The following is a 25,711-nucleotide window of genomic DNA, read 5'->3' on the forward strand; positions in this document are numbered from 1 at the left end:
TGCAAAGAGCTGAACAAAGAGGACCCCAATGGTTATAAAAACTTCGTGAAAGTAAAGTAATGATATAGGCCAAGGTACGATATTCAACGCGGAGCCTTGGCTAACAACGAACAGCAAGCTTTTAAGGGCCCCAAAATTACTAGTGTAAAACCATTCAAACGGGAAAACCAACGGTCTTATCTATATAAAAACGAAAAACGAGAAACACCTATGTACCTCATAAACAGACGACAACCACTGAACATCAGATTCTTGACTTAGGACAGATTCAAACGGGATTAAACGTTTTAATGGTACCAAACCTTCTCCCTTTTCTGAAGCAATAGTATAACACCACAACATAGAAACACACACTATAAAATATCAATTGGAAAGCTTAACTCAATCAAAAAACGAAGTAACACAAATTTACACATAATGAGTATACTTGAGTATTTGACGAAGACCACTTGACCTTCAAAGACTTGAACTATATGCAGGCTGTACAATGATTAAATAATATTATTTGATAATTCAGGTCTCGTGGCTTTCAAATTATCAGTTATTGCATGTTGTATGTCAATCGTAAACTTGTGCTTCAGTGAAGCTTATTTGATGGTTTAATAGTTTATGTTTAGATAGATTCATACGTGGACAAATCATTACAAATAAAAAAACAACTCATACGGTGTTGATACATGTAATTAAAACACAAATACAAGGTTGCTGGTATACACAAGTATCTCATCAACGTGGTCAACATACGTTTTTCAACAATAGCCACGTGTGTAAAAGAGGGACGAAAGATACCAGAGGAACAGTCAAACTCATAGATTGAAAATAAACTGACAACGCCATGGCGAAAATATAAAATGACAAACAGACAAATAATAGTGCACGACACAATATAGAAAACTAAAGACTAAACAACACGAACCCTACCAAAAACTGGGGATGTTATCAGATGCTCCGGAAGGGTAAGCAGATCCTGCTTCACATGTTGCAACCGTCATGTAAATTATATATCAAATCTATTAACCAGGCAACGAAGATTTGATATATCATACCTCATCATTTGCTGGATGTAAATGCAAGAAGATTACTTACAGTTATATGTATCTGTTACAGAACTTGGACGTTAACAGATGCTATGTTGCGTTCTATCTATATTTGGTGCAGAACTTCTCCGAACTCACAAGTTTGGCACATCACATATAAGCAAATCAGACTCATGGTTTTAAAAACAAATCGATTTCCTTTTTGAAATACACGCATAAAAATTCAGCATAAAATCGAATTTAAGGGCATTTAAGACTGTTAATATCCATTTCAAGTACTAGTAATACACAAAATAGTAATACGCTTAATTGTTACAAAAAAGAGGCAGCAACGAAACTACAAAAGACAATTTAGTCCTAAAATAATATTTGGCTAGTTTGTTATTATTATGCCAGACACGCATTTTCTTAGTTTGCAATATTCGTCAGTTTGCAAAAGAACCATATAGTCAAGATGTCTTTTATCACTCATTGAATATATTGGTTTAAATAAAGGATACTTACCATGTTCAAATAAAGGATACTTTCCATGTTCATAATACTTAAGGTACCAGTCTTGTATTACTCTCAAAACATGGAGGGAAACAAGATAGTGCCTTTTTTTGTGAATTTTTTTCTGAATTCAATATTTTTCTGTTTGATTATAGGTTTATGCTGAATTGAAACATATACAGACTTTAAAAAAAATCTTGCATCTTTTGGGGGATATCAATCCAGGAAAGTGGAATGATATCATGTTTACTGGAAGTGGTGCGGCCTAGTAAAAACAGCAAACAGCAAGTAGAAAAATAATGTTTTGACTTCAGGGTTACGTAACTTTTATTCTTCGTGGCATGACCCTCTTTTTTTCCGATTAAATCACAATTTCACATTAGTACATACATGATATGAACATGAATTTTTTTTCTATGTAGCATTTTTTTTTTTTTTTTTATTATTATTTCAAAGATCAGCTGTTTAACATGTAAGCCTATGGAGCAGTCAATTACAAGACTGCAACCTTTACTGTAAAAGTTCTGCAGGTTCTTTTCAATTTATTAAAGAGGCAAAATAAATTGTAATTTTCATTGAACTCCTAATTCTGCTAGTCACAGGACCAAGGTTCATTTTCTAATATTTTGCGGTCGTTACTTGTTTTTATGAAAAATATGATTATTGTGATATTTCTCTCACGTTTTCGTCGTAGAATTCTTGGATGGTTGTGATTTTTTTTATCTTGACACTTTAATGTTAGTGAAGATTTTGATTTGATTTGCCTCCCTTTGACTAGATGAGTAAACTGTGTCTGTCGTCTTGTTAAAACTGGTCGGCGATTTGAAACGTTCATTAAGAGAACGATCATTTATTTTTTTTTAGTGGGAAAGGTAAAATGATTTTTTCGTGGATTGTTTATTTATTTTCATCAGCAACGCAAGGATCTTTGTTTTCCCCTGTGACTTTTGTCAAAAAATGCATACATTTTATTTGCAGAAAATTTATTTATCATCATGTCTAGTATGCTTTAGTTATTTAACCGTTAGGTTTTTCCAAGGCAGGAATTCGTTTTCAAGTCACCCTGGCAGTACTCCTAAGATCTATTTCCGGTCGTTTTGATAAAACCGTTAGCTATTATCCTTGAATGAAGATTTTTATCAATTTGTGCAATTTTGAAATTTTAGTCATTATTAATTAAGTGTAACAAATTGAATGAACGATAACAATGATGAACAGTTCCAGGTCTATAGTATAGATAAAGAAGTATAATTCTCCATGAAATAGTCATTTTCACTTCTCCCACTCAGAGCGAGAGAGATAAATTCTTAACCTTGAAAGGCTTATCTACTGTCAGATTTTATGTTTTTTTTTTAAACTCTATTTTATTATTTGATAAGAGAAGATAGAGAGAATCTTGAAAGGTAATAACAATCATCATCTGGACAATGTCTACCATTAAATCTACGAGGTCAATGTTATGAGTCGACTCATAGTATCGGATTCATTGATGTTGCATGACATGTGTTACTCACTTGATACTGTTTGCCATTAATTATCAAAAATATTCTTAATGCATTACTTAGTCTTCTGTGCACGATTTTATCAATTTTTTTGCATAAATTTCGTATAATCGTCATTTTTTTTTCAATCGGTCAGTGTTGTTGTGAAAATATGGCAGGTAATTAAAGTTCGTGTTTTGAAGCCGAAGTTTAACGATTGTCACCTGTTTGTCAACAATCAACAAAAAGCATGGATATTGAGAACGCGTTTAACATGTACAATCAGATAATAGTTTATTTTAAGGACATCCTTGCGTAGTGCGATCACCCGGCCCGGTCACCGGATTTTTACGAGATGGGTCACACGGAGGTCACTTTGCATACGGAAAATATGTCGGGGAATTGCTTCCTGAAATAAAGTAAACTTCTTCTTAATATGAACAAATTAAAGAATTTTCTTCAGAAAAAAGTATAATTTTTTATGTACATAAGTTTTATAATGAAAACTATCCATTGAGTTATAAAAAACATATGCATTATTTTTTTATTTGGGGTTTGTTACATTGAACGATGTTAGTTCAAATGTTTAACACATGGAGAACAACTTTAATGCCTGAAGCTTTAATATAGAAAACATGTTAAAATTTAACACCCGTGAAATTTTGAAATTAAAACGCAGTGGTCCATGTACCATTTTTAAAAACTGACCAGTACGGATACGCATGATTGCACAGAACAACAACATTAATTCATTGTTTTCCTAAGTCATTATGTTGATAAATCTGACCGTCTGTATAACATACTCAACGTTACCTTTTTTTATTTTCACAGTACCTTTGCTGTTCTTTATCCCATATTTATAAATATAACATGTCCATTGTGCCGCAATGACCATTAGACGGGTTACAGAGGACCTAAATTCCAAAATACGCGTGAAAATTACGAAAATAGCCAATTTTGAATAATGGAAGGGATATTTTGAATATTTGAATAGACTGTTGCGAACCTTCAACCTCTAATTCCAAAAATACATAACCTAATTCGAAAGCTTATTAATATACCATTTTATCTCTCTTTCTATAAGCTTTCAAGTAGTGTATAAAGGGGCCGAAGGATCTGTGTTACTCCTCTAATAAGCGTTGCGGAACATATTGACTATATATGTCTTTTTTTTTCTATAAATAAGCTTTCGAATGAGGTATAAGGTATGTATGATATTTTGGGATGAAAGGTTGCTGAAGTCCATTTCATTTTTCAAAATATCCATTCCATTATTCAAAATCAGCTATTTCTTAATGTAAAACAGCACCAACGGTTGTGTTACGTACCAACCGTACCTGATACGTAGCAAATCGGGAAACCTCTACTAGCACGTGTAGACCCACATTTCCACCGCTCATTGATACGTTTCGATACGTAGTAAGCACGTTGTGTTACGTTCCGCTAAGCTTTGATACGTATTTACTAGGTTTCTACTTCGTTTCAATTTTCGCTACGTTTGTTGTTGAATTTTCAAAACATACGGGACAGGTCCCGTTTTGAACAAGGGATCGCTACTTTTCGTTACGCTTCGTTACATATATTCCCGTTTCGCATAGCTTTCAAAACGTAGTAAAACGTAGCTCTTGAAACGTGACAGTATGACTGGGGCTTAAAAAAGATACGGATATTTCAGCAGCGGAACTAAGTTTCAGGTTTTCCTAAGAATAGACGCGCAATATGTAATTTACAATTGTATGCGGTCGAGCGGGAGAGCATAGTGCCCCATGTCTGAATCGACACTGGGAGCTTTATAATGCCTATATCATAAATGATTATTTCTGACGTTTTCAAAGGTTTCTTACTTTTTCTTTAAATCTTTGAATCTCATCTGTGTTTAAATGTATTGTCCAACGATCTGTATAATTCTTAATCTCTATACATGTGAACGTTATTCTCTTTGGTGGCATTTTGTCCAAAGTAATGGCTAGACGAACAACATATAGGTGTTTCTGATTTTATGATGAATAACCCCATTATGAACGAAATAATCTTCAACGTAAATGCAGACACCTCACACAATATGGTTCCTCCTTCAAACCTAGACATGATTGTTAAAAACTTTACAATTTAAACAAAAAAACAAAAACAAAAACATACTGATAATATATCAATAACGCACACAGGGAACGATTTACGAGCCATGAAATGTTGTTTACTCGATTCAAATGATGAATTTTTCAATAGTGTTTTATACTGCGCGTATAGGCTTTGGTGACAGACTAATTCGGACGGTCTGAATACACATGTCGAATATTAAAATATCGAAAGCTTTTTGAAATAAGAAAAGTGATAAGTCAAATATCCCGTGAAATGTAATCAATATAATCTAACTCAATAGTCCAACTTTTCCAGTATACATGTAACTGATATATAACCTCCTTTATTTCTCTTTAAACAACATTTACTGACCAGTACGGTTACGCTTGACCAAAGAGAACAACAATTGACTTACGACGTTGATAAGTGAAAAATTTTGATACAATCTTATTAAATCATTTTATATTCTATTGTTGGTTTTGGGCTATTATAGATATAATTAAAATTGTAGCGAACATTTCTATAAAATAATAACAATCTTAAAGAAATGTATGGTAATGAGACAGTGATTAAAGCTTTGGAATTTCTGTCTAATTCTGAGGTTGCATGTGCATGGTTTTATAACGGTAAGACTTTAAAGAGATGTCTTTTTCAATTACTTTGTTACAGTCTTTTTTCATTGTTTTTAAAACAACATTAAGTTTTACACTCAATTTTATCGTTAAACTTATATTAAGTTTAAGCAAGGACTAAGTTTATTATTATGTGTGTGGCCAAAATCCGTTCGTTCTCCGAGCGATCACTCCGTTTAAGAGGTTTTTTTTAAATATATATCTCAGTATAAATCCATAACCATATAAAAGTAGTAGTCGGGTCGCATGTACATGTACATGTTTCATCAGGACGTGAGAAGATGACTGATTTTTTTTTGACTTTATAAAATGAGATTATAGAGCGGTGTGAACCAAGGCACCGTGTTGAATGCCATCCTTTGACCTATATATAATGGTTTACCTTTATAATGTGACTTGGAGTGGATGTGACTTGGAGTTATCTTATTGGCAATCATAGCAAATTTTCTTATATCTAAATATGAATTGCATGAAATCTACAAATTGTACTAAATTTGGATTAGATTTTAATTATGCGTTCCTATTTAAAATCAAGGAATTGTATATTTAAATATACAATTCCTTGTTAAAATTAAGAAGATGTGGTCTGAGAGCCAATAAGCCATCTCCACCAGAAATCAAATGACCTAGAAATTAGCAACTATAGGTCACCGTACGTCCCTCGACAATTAGCAAAGCCACATTTGGTACATTTAGCATGATAAATAGAGTTATAAATTTGTGTTTTCATGACATAGGCAAGATCTGTTCTTACTGTGCTATAATCTGGTTAAATTTCGGGGCCTTTTATATATCTGACTTACGCGGTATGGGTTTTACTAATTGTCGAAGGTCGTCCGGTTACCTATAGTTGCTATATTCAATACAGTCATGGACGAGCACCAAAAATGGAGAATTTTGTGATTATTATTCTTTATTCTAGACTCATATACAGCAACATGGTGTTGTTTGGAGGCGTTAACATGTCTGGATATGACTTTTTATCCAGAAATATATCACGATGTAGATGCACTCACCAGAGATGATGACATTTGTTGGTAGGTCAAAACAATGTAGACTATATATTAGGATTTGAATCATATCAATTGCGCCACGATATACATGATTAGATTCCAATCAGTTTTTACTAAACTAGTAAAATTCTTTATAATTTAATCTTTTAGTGAAATGTTTGCGTTACAACGCAAAGGTTTGCTTATATAGGAAGAAATATTTAAAAAAGTTGTGTGGCGCTAATAGTTACGCTTCCGTATGTATCTTTATACTCAGGACGATTAACATTGATGAGTGAGCAATGCAGTGTAGTCATTAAATGAGAAGTTTTTAGAACTTAAAACATGAAATAGGCAAGATCTACAAGATTTTTACTAAAGAATTGAATGCTTCTTTTTGTAACTTCATTGGGGTGTAAAAGCGTTGACCGAAGTACATTTTGTTTCTAAAAATGTGCGCACGATCAATGCTTTTACAACCCTATGAAGTTACAAAAAGAAGCATTCAATACTTATAATTACATTTTTTAGCTAGGATTATTAAAACACGAATTTTTATCCTTTTTTTTTTTATTTATTTAATTCACCTGTCACCTTATTGTCGGACCTCGTGTTATCATGAATTATAAGTTTTATTGTGTAATGCAATTTACGTGATGTGCAGTTAGCCAATCTGATAACGTATTATAATGAAACATACATGTAATGTAATTATTGTGTTATAATCTGGTTAATGCACACTGCACTTTTAATACCTCAGATATATACTGAACAATACAAATGTACTCTTATCTTTAGGTGCTGATCCATAATTTTTCAAAGATTTTAGGGACGTAGTTCCATAAGTTTGAAGATTTTTAGAATAGAAAATTATATATTTTCCAATCAAAAGGGGGCATACGCCTTATTCGTCACCAAAGGAAGTAAGCGCTGAGTTGAATATATAAATATGGTCATCTCTTGGACTTATCTTGCCCGACAGTAGAACTCTTGCTGGGGACGGAAGTCCGTTTGACCGAGTGGGATGTAAACTTGACATACGAAGCCATCATGATTTGATCTGATTATGACGTTATATCTGATGCCTCGAATTCAATATATTAAAATGACTGTATCATACATAACATGTCTGATATGTGTTCGTTATTATATACATTTCATATTTCGGGTTTGCTTGGTTTTTTGTGTGTGATTCTTATCTTAACTTTATATGTAGCTTTAACTATAATAGTCTAATCACTTTCTAGGTCTACACAGTATCTACTGGGATGTATTTCGGAAAATCTAAACACCTTTTGTGACCGATACCAGTCCATAATGGAACAGACGTTCGGACATCATATACGAGTCATAATAGATAAGTACTCATACAATGGATCGTGTTACGAGGATTACGGCGATTACGATGATTACAGTAGGTTCTTCATTTATATAAGAGTATATATAATTTTCCTGTTTTTATAAGTTTTACTTACTTATATTTCCTTTTTTGTATTTACAATGAAAAGGAGTCTAAACTAGACGTCTTTGATAAAACTATTGCGCAATTAGATAGCGAGTGCAGTAGCTTGTTGTCTGTCAGTGTCCGTCTGTGTATAAACTTTTTAATACTATTGAAATATTTTAGAAATTAATGCTCTTTCCGTTATATATATATATGAGATTTAATTTATTAACATATTTCTGGGACTATTAGTTGCATAGAGTGCTAGTGACCTAGTACGATATGCATGCGGTCAGTAAATTCCATATGGAGTGAAAACGAAGCTAGAATCCCCATATGGAATTTACTGACCCCATATATATATCGACTCGTATTAGGTCATGTAACGAATTTATTGAACCGACTATCTGATCAATATAATTTATTTGGTTCGCTACTGAAGGCCAATCAACTTGAAACTTAGTATACGTATTCCTTATACTATGATCTTTTTAATTTTAATGCCAATTTAGAGTTTTTACCAAATTTTCACGGTCCACTGAACATAGAAAATGATAGTGCGGATGGGGCATTCGTGTATTATGGACACATTCTTGTTGTTTTATGTATCTATACTATTAAACGAGAAGACCTCATTTTGTGTGTCGCTTCTCTTCTTTCCACAATAATTAATCAACACGCCTCTGTGTCCTATAGGTACAGTGCATAGTCGCATTTGTCATCCATTTATATGATTATTCAGATTGAGTTATTTTGGGAGAAAAACGAGAAAAAGGGCGTCCGGATATTGTCCCGTCATTGGACGAAATTTTAAGACAGATTAGACTTCCGGTTTGCGTTTTTCTGTATACTACGAATAAAGTGTATTTTTTTTTTCATTTTCAAGTTTACTATCCACGGCGGTCACAGAGTTTATAAAATGGAGAGGGTCTGTATACTATATCAATTGACCACCATGGATCGATTAGTAAACTTGGAATTGAAAGTAAATACACTTTATTTATATAGCAATGAATGTTTATAATAATTTTTTATACAGGTAAGCGCTAAAATTATTCATGTGAACTTTTGATACCTTTTCTGAAATTCTCCAGTCGTTAAATCTTTTACAAAATACATTTATTACAACAACAAAAAAGATGTGGTATGATTGCCATGTTGAGACAACTCTCCACAAGAGACCAAAATGACACAGAAATTAACAACTATAGGTCACCGTACGGTCTTCAACAACGAGCAAAGCCCATACCGCATACTTAGCTTTAAAAGGTAAAACAATTCAAACGAGAAAACTAGCGGCCATATTTATGTTAAAAAAATGAACGAAAAACAAATATGTAACACATAAACAAACGACAACCACTGAAATACAGGTTCCTTACTTAAATGTTCATATTAAACATACTAAATGTATGTTCATATTGAAATTGATAGGAAACCAAAAATTGGGAATTTTTGAAATAAAGGAGAAGGGATAAAAAAAACATTTTCCTGTCCCCAATAACCTATGACTTTAAATATGATACATTTGCTGAAATTCTCCAGTCATTCAATATTTTACAAAAATTTTCAAACAACACTTTACATACTTTAAACTACGCTCTGAAAGCCCGCGATTTCGCGGGTGTGTTCTAGTCAGTATTGAAAAGACTTGTACTGTTTTAATTTAGCTACTGATGACTTTGCAACATGGGAAAGTACAACATTAGCCTTTCAACAGAGCACCAGTAATGATAACGGTGCAATTATTAGCGGATGTGTGGGAGCTGTACTCGTCGTTGTATTAATTCTTACTTCACTGTTCTTTTACCGAAGATCCAAGAGAAAGGGGACCGAAAAGGGGTAAATATTTAACCGTAATCATTTAATTTGCTGTTAATACTGATTGCAGTACTATTATGTTGCATATTATAACTAGTTTAAAAAAAACTGGTGCCTTCATTCGATGACGTTTTTAAAATTCAAAATTTGAAGTCAAAGTTTTTGGTAAAATGAAATATTGTATCGTTATCATTGAATTTTTTTTTTATAGCAACAAGGGGGAAAAAACACGACCTGCTTTATTCGTGTAATGAATGTATGCGCTGACGCTACATAATTTACCGAAAGTACTGGATAGTAAACCGTGATCACATATAGAAAACCGACTGCTACGACAAAAACCCAGAGACAAATAATAACGAAAAACTCAATATCCATATAGCCTGACTTGAAACAGGCATATAATGTTGCAGAGTGTGACTTATTTTACGTGCACACAAACTTCAGTCACCTTACTTATTTGCACTGCACGTCTATACAGCAAATGTTTGTGATGCCAAAAATGTCAAATACTTTGGAGCATCTAAAGTAAAAAGAATATACGAAGGATACAAAACTGTAAAAGTTGACCAACTAAATAGAGTTGCAATATTAGTTTTAATATAATAAAGGAAAGTGATTAATCCAAATAAATTGTTGATTAATACATAGCAATAATTGAAAGTTTCTACAGCGGAGCCAGTTTTTCAGCGCAAACTTGTGGCGCGCCCAAAGACTCTTCAAAACCTTTTAGTTAAGAGCATTCCCCCTTTTTATAAAAGAGGGACGTAAGATACCAGAGGGACAGTCAAACTCATAAATCGAAAATAAACCGACAACGGCATGGCTAAAAATGAACAAGATAAACAGGCAAACAATAGTACACATGACACAACATAGAAAACTAAAGAATCAGTTACACGAACCACACCAAAAAAAAACTAGGGGTGATCTCAGGTGCTCCGGAAGGGTAAGCAGATCCTGCTCCACATGTGGCACCCGTCGTGTTGCTCATGTTATAACAAATCCGGTAAATAGTCTAATTCGGTAGGTCACATACATGAAAGGGAAGGGGGTTGTAGTTACGACGTAAGGAACATATCAGATATCATTTGTGAAACAGTTATTCCATAACGGTCAACCAACTCGTGATGGCGTCCGTAAAATATACGAATGGATGATTTCAATTTCACCATTTGAAACTCTTGGTTTAATAGCTTCCTTGTGATCAGCAACCCTCTATCAAGAAAATCATGATAGGAAATGCAAGCACGGGAATATCGTATCAGTTGGGAGATATATACCCCGTATGCAGGTTCTGCTGGAATGTTGCTACTTAGAAATGGAAAGTTCACAATTGGAAAGCTGAAATCATCCCTTTTGTCGAGAAGTTTTGTTTTCAACCGACCCTCATTGTCAATTTCTAAATGTAAGTCAAAATAAGAGGCCGACTTTACTGTATCTGTTGTATCCTTTATCTCTAGTTCGATGGAATAGATGCGTTCAACATATATAGTCACCAAATTTTGAATTATTTAGTGAAAGAACATCATCTATATAGCGGAAAGTAGTCTATATCGATAAAAACTAACAGTTTGATTGTTCATACTATGAAAATACAAAATGTATTCTGCATGAATAACATAATGTTAAATTAAACACTCTCGAGAAGGAAAACAGCGGTTAACGTGCATTTTCTCTTTAAAATAAATAGTTGTATTCTTTATTTAAGTTCTTGGTTTCCAAATATGTATACATAATATTGCCTGAGGATTGCTAAACGTCCTGTTTTACATGAAATGTTCCATGTACTCTATGGTCGGGTTGTTCCTTTGACATATTCCCCATTTCCTTTCTCAATTCTATTTGATGTTAAAAATAAAAATAAATGACTGATACAGGAAAACAAGTAATAAGTAACTGAAGAAATGATCAACAATTTGCTAAGGAACCCTTAAACTAACAAACAATTACAGTAGGTGAATATTATTTAAGAATTGAATGCTTTTTTTTGTAACTTCATTTGGGTGTTAAAGCGTTGACCGAAGTACATTTTGTTATTTGCATGAAGCGCGGAAGCGTTTCATTCTAAAAATGTGCGCATGGTCAACGCTTTTACAACCCTATGAAGTTAAAAAAAAAAAAAAAAAGAAACATTCAATACTTATAATTACATTTTTAGCTATAAACATGAAAACACGAATTTTATAATTGTTTTATTTAATTCACTTGTGCACTTTTTTTGTGGGACCACGTGTTATCATGAATGAAAAGTTTTATTGAGTAATGCAATTGCTTAAGGAATAACACGTGATGTGCAGTTAGCCAATCAGAATAAAGTACTATAATGAAACATACATCTAATGTAATTATCAAATCTTTATTGCAAAATTGCAAAATTACACCCATGAGGGTCAAGCAATACAATCAAACAATAATTTTATACTATACAATGCAATACAGTGAAATACAATGTAATACAATAAAATACAAAATAATACAATACAATATATAGAATAATAGAACATTAGAGTTCAATTATAAATGTATGTAAAAAACACCATCATAACCTTGCCTGACACGGGTCTGACTCCCTCAGTTCTAAAGACTGTTTAATGAAGACTCCAATATGACAAACAAGTTCAGGGATGGGGTTTAGAATGTGTCAGTTAAGTTTATTGAATGCATCAAGATGTTGAAATAATGGTACATAGTCTTTTAGATAAGCAAAAAGATTAGAACGCAAAGATATTAAGTTAATGTCACAATACAAAAAGAAATGAAATTGATCATCTAGGACTTCACATTTTTTACATAATCTTTGTGCTCTTGGAATGTTTCTGTACCTTCCTAATTCAATGCCTAGGGAATGATCACTTAGTCTAAATTTTGAGAGTAACTGCCTATGTATAAAATTATTGCAATTTAAATATTCCTCAGACTGACAATTATTTTTTAATTTCCCATAAAGACAAAGTTTGGATGAGGAATCCATTTTTGAAAGTTTAATTAAAGTATTTTTTTTCATATTCCTCTGAAACACACTTTTTTATATTACATTTTAACATGTTTTTTGATTGTTTAAAAGGTACATTATTATTATAGTAATTTTCTGGGTTTATTTTCATCTCTTTAAAAAATTTATCTGCAAATAAGTACCAAGAATAAATTCCTTCTGAATGTAAATTTATGTTTGTTTGTAGAGATTCTTTAACCAGGGGATTAATATCATTACAATTTATTCTATAAAAATACATGAGTGTTTGAGTTTTTATATAGGAGTCCAAAGTAAATCTACCTAATTCTGATCTAGCACCTATGTTATTAGTTTCAGTCCTAATACTGCTTTACAATATTTAGAATGAACCTTCTCAAAGGGATATTTTTCTGCTAATGCAAGAGTATCACAAAATGTATTCTTTACTGCAGCTCTATTAGATGCCCTAAAAGCTGACTGAAAATTATCCATAAACCAAATTTCAGAGTTGTATGTCAAAATAGGTCTTATAAGAGTATCAAATAATTTACATGACAAATTAGTGGGAACAAAATTAAAATTGGACATATATTTTCTCAATAAAAATAAAACTTTAATGCCTTTTTTAGACAGCTCTTTAGTAGTTTTTGTAAAATTTCCCCTATAGTTAATAATATTCCCTAGAAATTTAAAGTCCTTAACTTCAGTCAAAAATTTATTATTGAACAAGAGGGGTGGGGATTGTTTATAAATATTCTGAAAAACTAGAATTTTAGTCTTGTTTGTATTAACATTCAACTGCCATTTAGTGCAATATTTATTTAGTTTATCTAATGCGTTTTGAAGCCCCTGGTGTGTCTCAGACAGTAACACTAAATCATCTGCATAGCTGAGAGTTTGGATACTTGAAGTATCAAGAACTGGAGGGTTACAATTTACATCCAAAATTGAATGTAAATCATTTATATAACAATTAAACAAAGTAGGACTTAAACTGTCCCCTTGTCTTACACCTCTAATTATTGGAAAAAAACAAAGAGTGTTCATTGCCAATCTTCAGTGCAGACTGGGATAAACTATACATATTTTTCAAAGTAGTATATATATATAAAATTCCACACCAACACCATCATTTATCAATTTATACAACAGGCCATTATGCCAAACAGAGTCAAAAGCACCACGCAAATCTACAAAACAAGCAAACAGCTTTTTCTTATTTTTTTTCAAATATTTAGTGACAAGAGTTTTTAAAATAAATATGCTATCAGATGTTCTGTGATTTGAACGAAATCCAAATTGATGACTGGAGAACTTATTTTCATAATGCTTTACTAGTCTTTTATTCAAAATAGAGCTATATAATTTTGCTAGACAGTTTAAAATAGAAATACCTCTATAGTTGCATATGTCTTCTTTATCTCCAGACTTATGGATTAAAACAATAAAAGCTTTCCTCCAGCTGGTGGGGTAAATACCAGATGATAAAATAAGATTAAAAAGTTTAACTATGGCTGTAACTGTAATAATGCTACTATATTTTATAATTTCATTAGATATTAAGTCAGGTCCAGCACTTTTCCCTGATTTTAATTCTTTTATACAGTTCTTTACTTCTGATATTGAAAATGGACTATCAGTACAAATATTATGTTCTAAAGTACTCTCAAGCATAATTATTTAAATCTTTTTTTAACTTTTTCTTTAAAGAGTTATCATATTTTTCAGCTTTACCAAGATTTTGAAAATGTTCTTCATAGTTATTTAATTTAATATTTGAACAATGATCCTGTTTAGTGTCTTCATTTTTTAATTTTTTAAGGAGTTCCCAATATGTTTTGGGGTCATTTTATTGCAAATTTGTTACTGTTTCATATAAGTTCTTTTTAAATATAATTTTCTTTCTCTTTACTAATTTTTTAAGTTTTTTAGCATGTGTAAAAAAATTACATTTTAGCTCTAAATTAAATGGTTCTCGTCTCAGTTTAGCTCCTTTTGCTTTAATAGTTTTTTTTAAGATCACGTACTTCATGGTCAACCCATGGTTTTCTGTTTAGTATTTTTTGTTTAACTTTTTTATGTCTTACAATTTTACATGATTTATTTGCTAGGCTCTCAAAAATATTTTTTATATCAGAAGTTGCCTTGTCAATTCCTGAAAAACAACCATACGGTAGATTGATTCTTATTTATATGGCCTACCAACAGAAGAGACAGCATGCGCTCTCTCAAAATGTGATATCTGATTTCAAGTGGCTATTTCGAAGGGACGGGTTGCGCCTTTAATACAGGTATATTATACATGGACAAGAATAAATAAAATCAACAAAAAAATTAACAACAAAACACGATATGATTTTTTGCAATAACTTAACTGCAGACATGATTGTTTGATATTTGTGCATCCTGCATATTTTCATCTAAATGTAGAATTTAATGTCATTCACCATGGATTTCAAGCATATAATTTTGGTTTTTCAGATCCACATATTTCCACTGTCCCTCAAAATGGAAAACCTACTACACCAACAACCCATAACAATCTTAAAAGCAAAGGATTCGGTCCAATCCCGGGATCACTATTACCGTTTGTAGGAGGTGCCATAGCTGGGTTGATTGTATTGTCTATAATCCTGCTAATTGTGATATATTGTAGAAAACAATGCAAAATCAAGTAGGTATACTATTCACTCAGTTTTGGTTTATTGTAAAGCATTTATATGTATTCTTGCTTTGGGTGTTATTAAAAGTAAAACAAATTTAAAAAAAACAACGTTAAAAACTATTTTATCACACATTCCAAAATGTTCTCTAATAATATATCTATAACTACTTCAGTATCAACTATTCTAACCACACAGACGTATCATGAATGTGTAATGGTCGCTGGAGCATGTTAACATTTGTGCAGGGAAAATAGCTCTACTTAAAACATGTTCAATCGTTATATTAAATGATTTTGAAGTAATGTACACGAAAACATTATATTATTTTTCCCCTCGAAAGTCAGTTATAGAGTATTCTAAATATCCTACGTTTATCATTAATTTTTATAAAGTTTTCTTTATGCAAAACATTTTGATTTGATTTTCTAGAAAATATTCATAGACAAGTATCTCCAACCAATATTACTATATATATAAGTATGCTTTGAATTCATATTTTGTTGTTGCAGAAAACGTAATTCTGACAGTCAAGAATCAAGTTTCGAATCGGACCCATCTTTGAGGTATAAATCAGTTTCCCACAATCGACGGAGGTCTAGTGCTTATGAAGAAATAGACGTTGATAAAGTAAGTGTATTGCTCATTAAATAGAATACATGAACAAATTCAGAGGAAAATTGTCTTTTCTTTTTATGCCCCACTTAGGCGCATTAGTTATTCGGTCTGTGCATCGTTCGTTCGTTCTGTTCGTTCGTCGTACCGTCTGTTCGTTCGTCCGTCCGTCTGTCAAGCTTTAGGTTAAAGATTTTGGTTAAGGTAGTTTTTGAAACTTAGTGCACATCTTCCCTATGCTATTATCTTTCTCATTTTAGTCCCAAATTAGAGTTTTGACCCCAATTTCACTGTCCAATTAACATGAAAAAAATTATAGTACGGGTGCCATGGGCATCCGTGTACTATGGACCCATTTTGTTTTGTTTGTTTGTTACCATGAAGTATGTTAATCCTTTGTTTAACAACACCAAAAAGACGTCATGTACATTACCACTGTGTAGTGTTTTTGGAATGCAGTTAGCCTATTTGCCTCTTCTTTTTTTTGCCTTGGCGTTGTCTGTTCTTTATTCAACTCTGGTAACTCCTTTGTGTTTCCCCATCGGATCACAATTATGTCTATAATCACTCTACATATTTCGACAATTCTGGGTAAATTTTCAACTGTCGATCACGGATGGACCATTTTATCATATGATAATCAGTATAATTTATATATTAGTAAGGGTTTGAAAACGATTTCATGTAACAAGGGATTCAAGCTGTAATGAATAAGTTGTATCATGTATGTATTATTCAAATGGACGCCATTTTTATACTCAGCCTTTGTTTATTTTCTAGATGGTCCCTTCAATAAATTCACCAAACAAAAAGAAAAATCATTGTATAGACGAGTCACGCATATCAAGGAAACTACCGAGTGCCCCGAGTGAGGAGGGATTTAAAACAGGAAATCATTACTACTTATCTCCAACTTCGAGTTTACCCGGGAATACCGAATAAACGATAATGATAAAGGTGTTTCAAACTTCGGGTATTTAGATCTACAAACGGACGAGAACGGTCAGTCATATGCCAAATTAAAGACAGAAGAGGGGGAATATATTACACCGGAAGAAATAGCAAGTACGCCGAAACAAAAGGAGAAAAATCCAAAAGAAGAATATCACATATATTTTGTATTAGAAAAGGAGGATGAATAAGAGTACTGTGAAGTGATATATAATAAATCGAGTCCAATAACTTACATATTTATGAAATATTTATTTTTATTTAAATAGATTGCATTTGTAAATTATTTTACATAGTTTTGTTATGATTAAAATCATGTTTATGATTTGAATTACATATTTTTTCATGAAAAATGGGAATATGAGAATTATGGATGAGTTAATCTGTGCACTAGGGGACTGTGCAATATTTATCTGAGGGTGGGACCGGTGCAAACATGGACGGGGCACATACTTTTTTCATGCAATTAATGAGCGGGGCGCAAAGTTTTTTGTAACAAACCTTTGGCGGGGCGCACACTTTTTTAAAAGGCACTGGCTACGGTTACATGGAAATGTAACAATAATAAAAATATTATTGTTACATAGGAGACTAATTGACGGAATGCAAAGTTGGGTGAGGAACCGATTAATCAGTTACAAATGTAACAATAATTACTAAGGCTACGGTTACATTACGTTATTGTTACATGAAAAACAGCAATGTACGCTAGTTAAACTTAAATCTTCTATAGTTGTATGGCTTCATTCTTTCATATGTACTAAACAATACTTGTAATTTAATACTGATAAATAATAAAATATTATTATTCAACAAATGGTGTACAATTTGAATAGTTTTACTACGTATTAATGGTTTTGATGTTCTTAAAGATACTACTCAAGATTAGGAGAGTGACTGTCAAAGGCGAAAAATATAGTTCAATGGTTTCACATTTTTAAAGTATGTAACTGCACACCTACTCTTATTACTGTCATTATACTTTGCACCAATTTTGTTTATGGTGAAAAAAATAAAACTTGGTATGCGTTTTAAATGAAACTGAAACAATATCAAGACATACATTTCATACAGCTTTATAACTTGACGCAAATTGATAATAAAAAGCAAAGTTTGCTAACTGTAACTTAAATACTAAGAAATTCTGTATGTACACGTATCCGTAGAGGACGTAATTTCGTTCATCAAAAATGTGTCAGACTTTGAAAACAACTTACTGGATTTGTAGAAATTGTCATTGTAAATAAAAAATTACAGTAAATAAATTGTATGTTATAAATGTATGTAATAAATGTCCTCAACTTTTATTATTTAGTACATATTACTAGTCCCATCGTACATTGCTTTTTTTTTCATGTAACAATAACGTAATGTAACCGTAGCCTCAATAATTATTGTTACATTCGTAATTAAACAGGTCCTTACCCAACCATGCATTCCGGCATTTAGTCTCCAATGTAACAATAATATTTTTATTATTGTTACATTTCCGTGTAACCGTAGCCAGTGCCTTTTTAAAAACCCTTTGTGTGTGCATAAAAAAATTAAATCAGAGTATAACAGATTAAAACTATTTGTGATTTCTGTGGAAAAAAGTAACTTGATAGAAAAAGAACAATTGAATCTAAAACAAAATAACCTAATACAGTGCTTCAATATATTTTTGTGTGTTTATGCTTTTAATAATCATTTATAAAAAAAATGAATTTCTGATCAAAATTCTGGAAAACTATAAACAATGTTTTGAAAATTAAACATATGACATAACAAAAGGTAATAAATGCTTAAACATAAAACAACTTCAATTGTATTTTAAATAAATCTTTAACATGACAAAATTAAATTCTTAAACATTAAAAGAATTACAACTTAATCTATGAAAAAGCTGAATTATGTCCCTTGGGAGTATTAATTTCCAACAAAAGTCCTTGCAAACAGTAGAAAATGAAAAATTATGTATGCCTGATATAATTAAAGATATAAACTACAAAATCAAGCACTATTGAAATATTTTCTGCATGAATTGCCAAGAATGTGAACAAATTCTTTACACAGGAGAATATAAATTCTATCTAAATTTGGCCTCAAGTGGGCCTCTTTTTTTCTTAGATGGACAATTTTAACGCTGAAAATGCTTCTAGTATGATTAAATATTGCCTTACTCCATAAACAGTACAAACTTAACCAGAACATTTCCAATTTTAATAGCTAGAGAAATACCCAAGTGATACATTAGGGAATTACACAGCAAAGAAGGCAAATATCTCAGTTAAAAACATTTGTCGCGTATTGAATTCTGGTGTTTCCAATTGAACTATTTATTGCGAAAGGTGAAAAGAAATACAAAAGAACTATAGTTTGGTGCATTTTGTACAATATAGTTAATATTGAACTCCCAGAATTCAAGCTTATTAGGTAGTTTGATTTATTGCTGTGAAATGAAAGAATTTAATTTTACAATATGTAAAAAAAAAATTATCATATAAAAATTCAGATAGTACACTTTAATTTTTTTAATAACTTTTTCAAATCAACTTCGATTTGCATCAAACTATGCAGCTATCTTACATATATATCAAGCTTACTGAATCCCATTTCATTTAGTTTTTTGTTGTATTGCTGTAAAATTTAAGAATTAAAGTAATCTTGGTATAAAAAGCTAGGATTTGCAATTCGTACAAAATAGAGATAGTACACTTTAATTTTTTTAATAACTTTTTCAAATCAACTTGGATTTTCATCAAACTATGCAGCTATCTTACATTTATATCAAGCTTACTGAATCCCATTTCATTTAGTTTTTTGTTGTATTGCTGTAAAATTTAAGAATTAAAGTAATCTTGGTATAAAAAGCTAGGATTTGCAATTCGGACAAAATAGAGATAGCACACTTTAATTTTTTTTATAACTTTTTCAAATCAACTTGGATTTGCATCAAACTATGCAGCTATCTTACATTTATATCAAGCTTACTGAATCCCATTTCATTTAGTTTTTTGTTGTATTGCTGTAAAATTTAAGAATTAAAGTAATCTTGGTATAAAAAGCTAGGATTTGCAATTCGGACAAAATAGAGATAGCACACTTTAATTTTTTTTATAACTTTTTCAAATCAACTTGGATTTGCATCAAACTATGCAGCTATCTTACATTTATATCAAGCCTACTGAATCCCATTTCATTTAGTTTTTTGTTGTATTGCTGTAAAATTTAAGAATTAAATTAATCTAGGTCAAAAAAGCTAGAATTTGCAGTTCGAACAAAATAGAGATAGTACACTTTAAGCTTTTTAATAACTTTTTCAAATCAACTTGGATTTTATTAAAACTATATAGCTACCTTGGTGATCTTACTAAATCCCAGGTTGTTATGAAGTTTTAAAATATATTTTTGTCAAATTTAATGACATGACACTATACATGATTTAATTACATCAGTACACGTGAGTTTTACAGGTAAAAAGAAAGCCCTACTTTTCTTAAACTCGTGTATTACTTATCTAGTGAATTAAAAGCCCTGCGATTTAGATTTAACAGGATGTTGCAACTTTGAATAAATGTTATTTAGAATTTAAAACTCTCTGGTAGATGTGATCTTTTTAATAAGTTTGCCCCAAGCAGAAGGTATTGCTTTATAAATCACCACAAATCAGAAGAACTATTTTAATAATTTCTAATGTTTCATCCCTTTTTGATATATTTATATAGTGTATATCAAAAGGAATAAAACATTAAATGAATTATATTAATATTTTATGTATACTTTTTCCCAAATTATGAGAAAAGATATATTTCTAATATCGTAGCTTTTTGACCTAGGTTAATTAAATTCTTAAATTTGACAGAAATACACCAAACAAAATAACAACCTATGATTCAGTAAGATCAATATATTGCAAAGATATTTGTAGAGTTTGATGAAAATCTAAGTTGATTTGAAAAAGTTATGAAAGAAATTAAAGTGTACCATCTCTATTTTGTCAAAACTGCAAATCCTAGCTTTTTTTACCTAGATTAAATTAATTCTTAAATTTGACAGCAATACAACAAACTTTATAACAACCTGGGATTCAGTAAGAAGAATACATCACCAAGGTAGCTATATAGTTTCAATAAAATCCAAGTTGAATTTAAAAAGTTATAAAAAAAATTAAAGTGTACTATCTCTATTTTGTTCGAACTGCAAATTCTAGCTTTTTTGACCTAGATTAATTTAATTCTTAAATTTGACAGCAATACAACAAAAAACAAAATGACCTGTGATTTAGTAAGCTTAGTATACATTTAAGATAGCTGCATAGTTTGATGAAAATCCAAGTTGATTTGAAAAAGTTATTAAAAAAATTAAAGTGTACTATCTCTATTTTGTCCGAATTGCAAATCCTAGCTTTTTTTACCAAGATTACTTTAATTCATAAATTTTACAGCAATGCAACAAAAAACTAAATGAAATGGGATTCAGTAAGCTTGATATATATGTAAGATAGCTGCATAGTTTGATGCAAATCCAAATTGATTTGAAAATGTTATTAAAAAAATTAAAGTGTACTATCTCTATTTTGTCAAAATTGCAAATCCTAGCTTTTTATACCAAGATTACTTTAATTCTTAAATTTTAAAGCAATACAACAAAAAACTAAATGAAATGGGATTCAGTAAGCTTGATATATATGTAAGATAGCTGCATACTTTGATGCAAATCCAAGTTGATTTGAAAAAGTTATTAAAATAATTAAAGTGTACTATCTCTATTTTGTCCGAATTGCAAATCCTAGCTTTTTATACCAAGATTACTTTAATTCTTAAATTTTAAAGCAATACAACAAAAAACTAAATGAAATGGGATTCATTAAGCTTGATATATATGTAAGATAGCTGCATAGTTTGATGAATATCCAAGTTGATTTGAAAAAGTTATTTAAAAAATTAAAGTGTACTATCTCTATTTTGTCCGAATTGCAAATCCTAGCTTTTTTTACAAAAATTACTTTAACTCTTAAATTTTACAGCAATACAACAAAAAACTAAATGAAATGGGATTCAGTAAGCTTGATATATATCTAAGATATCTGCATAGTTTGATGAAAATCCAAGTTGATTTGAAAAAGTTATAAAAAAAATTAAAGATGCCTATCTGAATTTTTATATAATAATTTTTTTTTTACATATTGTAAAATTAAATTCTTTCATTTCACAGCAATAAATCAAACTACCTAATAAGCTTGAATTTTTTAAGATCAATATTTAATTTAGTTAGATGGGCTGATTTACACCAGTCAAAACTAAATTTGAAGGTCAAGACTAGTCGAGACAGGTCGAGACTGGTTGAGACTGAGTCGAGACTAGTCGAGACAGGTCGAGACTATTCAAGACAGGTCGAGACAGGTCGAGTCTTGGTCAAGACCATTTCAGACTACACAAAGATCATCAAGTACTGAATCAGACTAATTAAGTAAAGTCGAGACCTAGTCGAGTACACTTAAGTACAGTTAGTACAGTCGAGACAATGTCGAGACTAGTCAAGTAAAATGTGTGCTCGATTTTACTGGTCGAGCACAAAAACTGGTCAATTCAGACTCTGAGGAGTTTGTAATGCATGTATTATTGAATGTTGTGCATTTTAGTTAAAAAATATCATGTTTCCATATATGTGTTTCATTTTTTTCCAGCGGGGCAAGGACTTTTTTTTCCATTAATTGAAGCGGGGCAAGAACTTTTTTTATAATAAATATTGGCGGGGCATACAGTTTTTTTTTTTTTTAATATTTGCTGTACACCGGCCCCACCCTCAGATAAATATTGCACAGTCCCTAGGACCTTCTCATTATTATAATCTTAAACTATATGTTGACGTTGGCGCCAACAACCTAAACAATATGCATAAGTCTCCCTAAATAGTTTCGTTGAAGGCAACCAATTGGTTTTAGTGAATTTTCCAAGCAGTTAATGTTTCATTAATGGCAGCCGTCTTATTGCTCAATTAAAAAAAAAACCCTTGTTCGTGATATTTGTTAATTGGTTTTAGAATGGAGTGATTAGAGTCCTGCTATGGAATTAACATAAGAACAGCTGTCAGAATCAAGTTCAATGGTTTTAAAATTTCATTATGTTGAGAAAATTTAAAGTTCGTGTTTGACCATAGCAAGTTTCCCATTCGTCATTTTTCATTTTGTTATAAAATGTCAAACGCACATATAAAAAAAAACCAAAGCCAGCATGTTCACAACTTTATGTAAAACAAACATAAAGTTATTGTGATCAGTTTCATTTCATTCCAATGCAAACTTTGAATTGTTATTGATAAACTTCCAGAAATGTAGAGGTGGCCGAGTTTATACTGGTATGAATTCTGAAATAGATTTAGATCAAAATAAAATAAAATAAAAAAAAAGCTTGAAAAAAGAAAACACTTTATATATGTTTTGAGTTCGAAGAATTTGTCTTGTTTTACCTTCCGGTACGGGAACGCTCAATACCAATCACTTGTAACAAAACGAGGTAGAAGAACCGACATAGCTGCAGATTTACATGACCGAATTGACCAAAAACATGATAACAGCCAAATCCATGGTTGTATTTCATTTCCATTTTAACGGTAGGTGGTTTAAAAAATTGTTTAACCTTTAACCTATATTTCTTAAACAGAGTTCTGTCCTGGAATCAAACACAACCTTCTGATAAAAAAAGTGGGTGGCGTTGCATAACTGCATTATGTAAGAACTTCCTATTTTTCATGGCTGTGTTCTGACGTAGGTTTATTTTTGTTGACCATCTTCTGCATAATTTTTGGAAATGACTAAGACCACACATTCTTGAGTTTGAAATTGATAACAATTACATTTTTTTTTTTTGCAAATCAAAATAAGTAAATCAAATCTGCGATTAAATCCTTGTTTAGTTTAATCAGAGACAAACGTTGACGAAGGTTTTTTTCTTAGTGATATTGTGTTTTTGTTTTGTGCTTTTGCTTTTTGATTTTGTAACTGCCAGTTTTTACAATGAGATTGTATTTTGATTGAAAACCAAAATATACCAAAAATTTGCAATTTATTTCTACTCAAATTGAGTACAACTAATTAGCAGGATGAAAGTGAAATCCCATAGGTGGTCTGCATATATTGGCCGATGTTTGTTGTGCTCAGGATTGTTTTACTGCAGTCAAAACCAGCGTATTGTAATCGGGTCTCTGAACAAAGGGCAAACTGTCTCGCCATCATGCACTTGTCATTTTTTGGATCTTTCATATTCTCGAGTAATGGTCTGCAATAAGGCTCACGTGCCATGACTTGTAGTACCCCAGCTTCATCCTGACAGAAGTCGGCGGTCGTTTTCTGCATTTGACCTATACAAATATACAAACACTGTTACATTGTAAAAAGTAGAATTAAAAATAATAAAAAAGGCGGAATAACAATAGCCACTTTAATACCAAGGAAATCCTAAAAGTGCTGGCAATTTGACTTTAATTTTTCAATAAAATACGCGTAATATTTTTAGTACAAGACATAAATGCACATATATACAAATTGAACACCATGCCCACTTTGTTGGTGCATGCATGCATGCTTTTAAAAACGTCTCAGATTCAGATAAAGGTTTCTCCTGTTACTTATCTTTTAAAAAAGAATACTGTGACATAATACTGTGCATGCAGGAACAATATAAATGTCTTAAGATTTGCGCAACCAATACTAATATATAATGGTATGGAATCGTGTAGACAAATATTTCGGATAAACAATTAAGACTTCGTCATATGTATAAGTATCGTAAATTTACGCAACCTTTGATAATTTTTATCCCAGATTTGAATAAACCGTCGTTGTGTTATTTATGAATTACAATACTTCATGTATATGTCACGACAAAGACAGTTAAAAGCTGAGCTAGCTTTATTTGTATTTGCCTAATGTTTAGTGAAAATAACCCAGAAAATCCCTATGTTACTAACCTTGACATGCCGATAGTGTGGACGGTTTAACTCCTTGGTAACCCAGTAACTTAGAAAATTCCGGCTGCAGTTCTGGCACCGTGCACGTATGACCAGCTTTACTCATTTCGTGCTGAAGCATGTGCATTGCGTAGTAAAAATTTCTGAAATACAGATCTATCTTTATCAAGTCGGATTTCACATTAATCTTACCTTGATGTTTTAAAATGTTCTGTACAACAAAGATTACAAACCTTTCCACACAATTACAAAATCTTAATTTTGAACAAAAATTGTCAATTGAATATTGTTAACTTTGATGGATATAACATATATACCATTCTTTAACCAGAAACTATAAAATGACAAATGAGGTAATATTTTAATTGCATTGTCCATCTAATACCGGGGTATGCCGGTTTCTATAGTTCTAAAATCTATTCTCTATAATGTTTTTATAAATCTTGGTCGCAGTTTTACGAATAAGGTAACTTGTTTTAGTTTTGAAGTCCCCACAATATGTCTCTAATGTTTTTAAAAAACTTGGCTACAGTTTTACGCATGAGGTAAATTGTTCATCTATAATACCTACTTCTAAATTTAAAAAATACATTCTATA

General features: G+C 31.4%; 1 protein-coding gene and 1 long non-coding RNA gene across 2 annotated transcripts in view; one reads left to right on the top strand and one right to left on the bottom strand.

Moving 5' to 3' along the window:
* LOC139485827 (uncharacterized) overlaps positions 1 to 25,711 on the top strand; it is a 971,519-nt gene that overhangs the window by 276,239 nt on the left and 669,569 nt on the right. The window lies entirely within an intron of this gene.
* Positions 24,193 to 25,711, bottom strand: part of LOC139519706 (uncharacterized) — a 43,036-nt gene continuing 41,517 nt past the window's right edge. The window contains exons 7-8 of the mRNA XM_071311937.1: positions 25,114 to 25,256; positions 24,193 to 24,504 (exon numbers count right to left, since the gene is read on the bottom strand). Of these exons, the coding sequence (XP_071168038.1) occupies positions 24,239 to 24,504; positions 25,114 to 25,256 (409 nt within the window). The 3' untranslated portion in view covers positions 24,193 to 24,238. The remainder of the gene's footprint in view (positions 24,505 to 25,113; positions 25,257 to 25,711) is intronic.

Source organism: Mytilus edulis, chromosome 1 (assembly GCF_963676685.1).
Source record: "Mytilus edulis chromosome 1, xbMytEdul2.2, whole genome shotgun sequence".
Taxonomy (NCBI): domain Eukaryota; kingdom Metazoa; phylum Mollusca; class Bivalvia; order Mytilida; family Mytilidae; genus Mytilus; species Mytilus edulis.